The 2,341-nt window shown below is 33.7% G+C and overlaps 1 protein-coding gene across 1 annotated transcript; it reads left to right on the forward strand.

Moving 5' to 3' along the window:
* The first annotated feature begins 868 nt into the window (after positions 1-868).
* On the forward strand, positions 869-2,118 carry LOC126697129 (uncharacterized). The gene is made up of 2 exons (XM_050393987.1): positions 869-1,907; positions 1,943-2,118. Exon 1 carries the CDS (start codon positions 1,018-1,020, stop codon positions 1,720-1,722), a length of 705 nt encoding a protein of 234 aa, XP_050249944.1. The 5' UTR covers positions 869-1,017; the 3' UTR covers positions 1,723-1,907; positions 1,943-2,118.
* Positions 2,119-2,341: the final 223 nt, after the last annotated feature.

Consider the following 2,341-nt stretch of genomic DNA (forward strand, 5'->3'; position numbering starts at 1 on the left):
AGAGAGAGAATATGTATTTATGTTTTAGTTTTTATTTTTTATTTTTTTAAGAGGTGGTGTAATTAACTAGGGTTAGTTGGATTAAGTTTACTTAAGTAATCATGTGCAATGCACATGTCAGTTTATTAGAGCAGTTTGTAGCCTTAGGCTACAAATGATTTTGTAACTAAATTTTGTCCAAATTTTATTATGATTGAGCCGGACTTTGATTCAAAATGTAATGTCTTTATTTTCTTCAAGTCACAATCTTTTCATCATAAAAAATTAAAAAAAAAAAAAAAAAAAAAACCGCCCATCCTATTGTAAAGAATTAATAAAAAAATTAAATGCAAAATAAATAGTATTATTGTAAATTTAAACAATTACCGTAGCAACTATGTATTTTTATACAATTTTAGATGAACTTATATAGGTGAATTTTGGGCTTATTAGTTGGCCAAAATTTAATACTTTTTCTACTATATAAGTACTAATACGAGTACTCTTACTTTATTTTTATTTTTTTCTGTAAAATATTTATAAAAATAATTAATAACTCAATAGGGCACCTGTTACTTTTTCCTCTAAATAATTCATCTTACTTTATTCTTTTTTTTTTATATAAAATATTCTAAAAATAGTTAATAACATGCTATCTTTTTCCCTATAAATAATACAGTCAGATAACTGTGTCCTAATTTTAATTACAACGTCCCAATTTTAATTACAATACCCTGACCATCTCTTTAGCTAACCATACTTTTAGCTTACCATACTTAATTACTTAACTTATTACGTAACTTGCATAGAAGAAAATTCTATTATACTTGAGTAGACTTTGGTTCAAATGGTAATGTTTCTATTTTCTTCTTTAACAAAGTTACATTCTTTTCATCGTTAAAAAAATAACACCCATCCCCCCTTTCTGCTTCCATTTCTCAAAGTCCTAAACCCCCCTCTCCCCCCAAAACACACAGAAACACACACACACACACACACACACACACACACACACACACACAGTACCAAAACTGAAAAATGCAGAGAGCCCTGACTCTCAAACGCTTCCACCACCACCACCACCACCACCACTTCAAACCCCTTACCTCCACCACCACTATTATCCCTAAACCCCCTCTTAACCCCACCACCACTTCCACACAACACCCTTTCTCCACCACCACCTCTTCCTCCTCCTCCTCCTCTCAGCTCCCCAAAATCAAAAACCTCGCCTGCACAGCTGGTCTCCTCTTCAGCGGCGCCATCATTTACAACTCCTTCTCTTTCCCCAAACACAACAAACCCCAACAACCCAACTCCTATGACTATAACCTCAAGCTCAACTTTAAAGTCTTTAGCCACCTCATTGAACTCAAACGCGAACGCGATGAACAAGCTTGGAAATTTTTGAAGACCCAGATTCGTGTTTACAGCCGAGAGCTGTATTCTGCCAAATTTGGGTTGACAGAGATACTCAACAGGGACTCCTTGCACCACATTCCTCCTTGTGGGGTCGCTATAAGGCAGTGTTTGGAAGCTATTGATGAAATGCAGAAAGCTTTACTAAAACTCGACACTACAATGGACGTGTGTATGAGGAGTTCGGTTACCAAGTTCTTTTATTTGAGGGAATTCAAGTACTGGGTTGCGAGAATCGGAAAATCTAAGAGGGAAGTTTTGAATCTTTTGGAGTATCTTCAGAAGCTTGAGCAACAAGAAACCAGGAGGAGTAGGGAATTCTAAATAACACAAAGGTGAAGTGGGGTTTTTTTTTTTTAGGACTTCAAGTTCAGTCTTTGCTTTTCGTTTAGTTTTTGTTAATGCCTTTGGATGTGCTCTCTTAACTCTGTAAGTTTTTGTTAGATACAAATTAGAGTGAGTGACAGAGAGGCTCTGAGAAAGAGTAATGTTTGGTGAGTTGGATGGAGGTAGAAATTGTTACTACATTTCTAGTTGGATGGAGGTAGAAATTGTTACTACATTTCTAGTTTTGTCATCATCTAATTACAAAAATCTAATGACTTCAAAGTGGATTGAATGGATTTGACATGTTGTTAAAGCACAATTAATTTGAAGTCTTTGTTAGTTGGGACTTTGTTTGGGTAGTATCATATTTGGGGTTTCACACAATGTATTTCTGTTTCTGATTTTGTGCAATCTGTTTTTGTTTCTGTTTGATTTGTTTGTATTTGTTCCTAGTACTCAGTTCATCATCATGAACATGTTGTACTTTTTTTAATGAAAATATCTATTACCTATCAAAAAAAAGAATATATATATACACACATATACCTACATATATATGTATATGTATATATACATATACATATAATTTATATATATATGTGTGTGTGTATATATA

This window comes from Quercus robur, chromosome 8 (genome assembly GCF_932294415.1).
Source record: "Quercus robur chromosome 8, dhQueRobu3.1, whole genome shotgun sequence".
Taxonomy (NCBI): Eukaryota; Viridiplantae; Streptophyta; class Magnoliopsida; order Fagales; family Fagaceae; genus Quercus; species Quercus robur.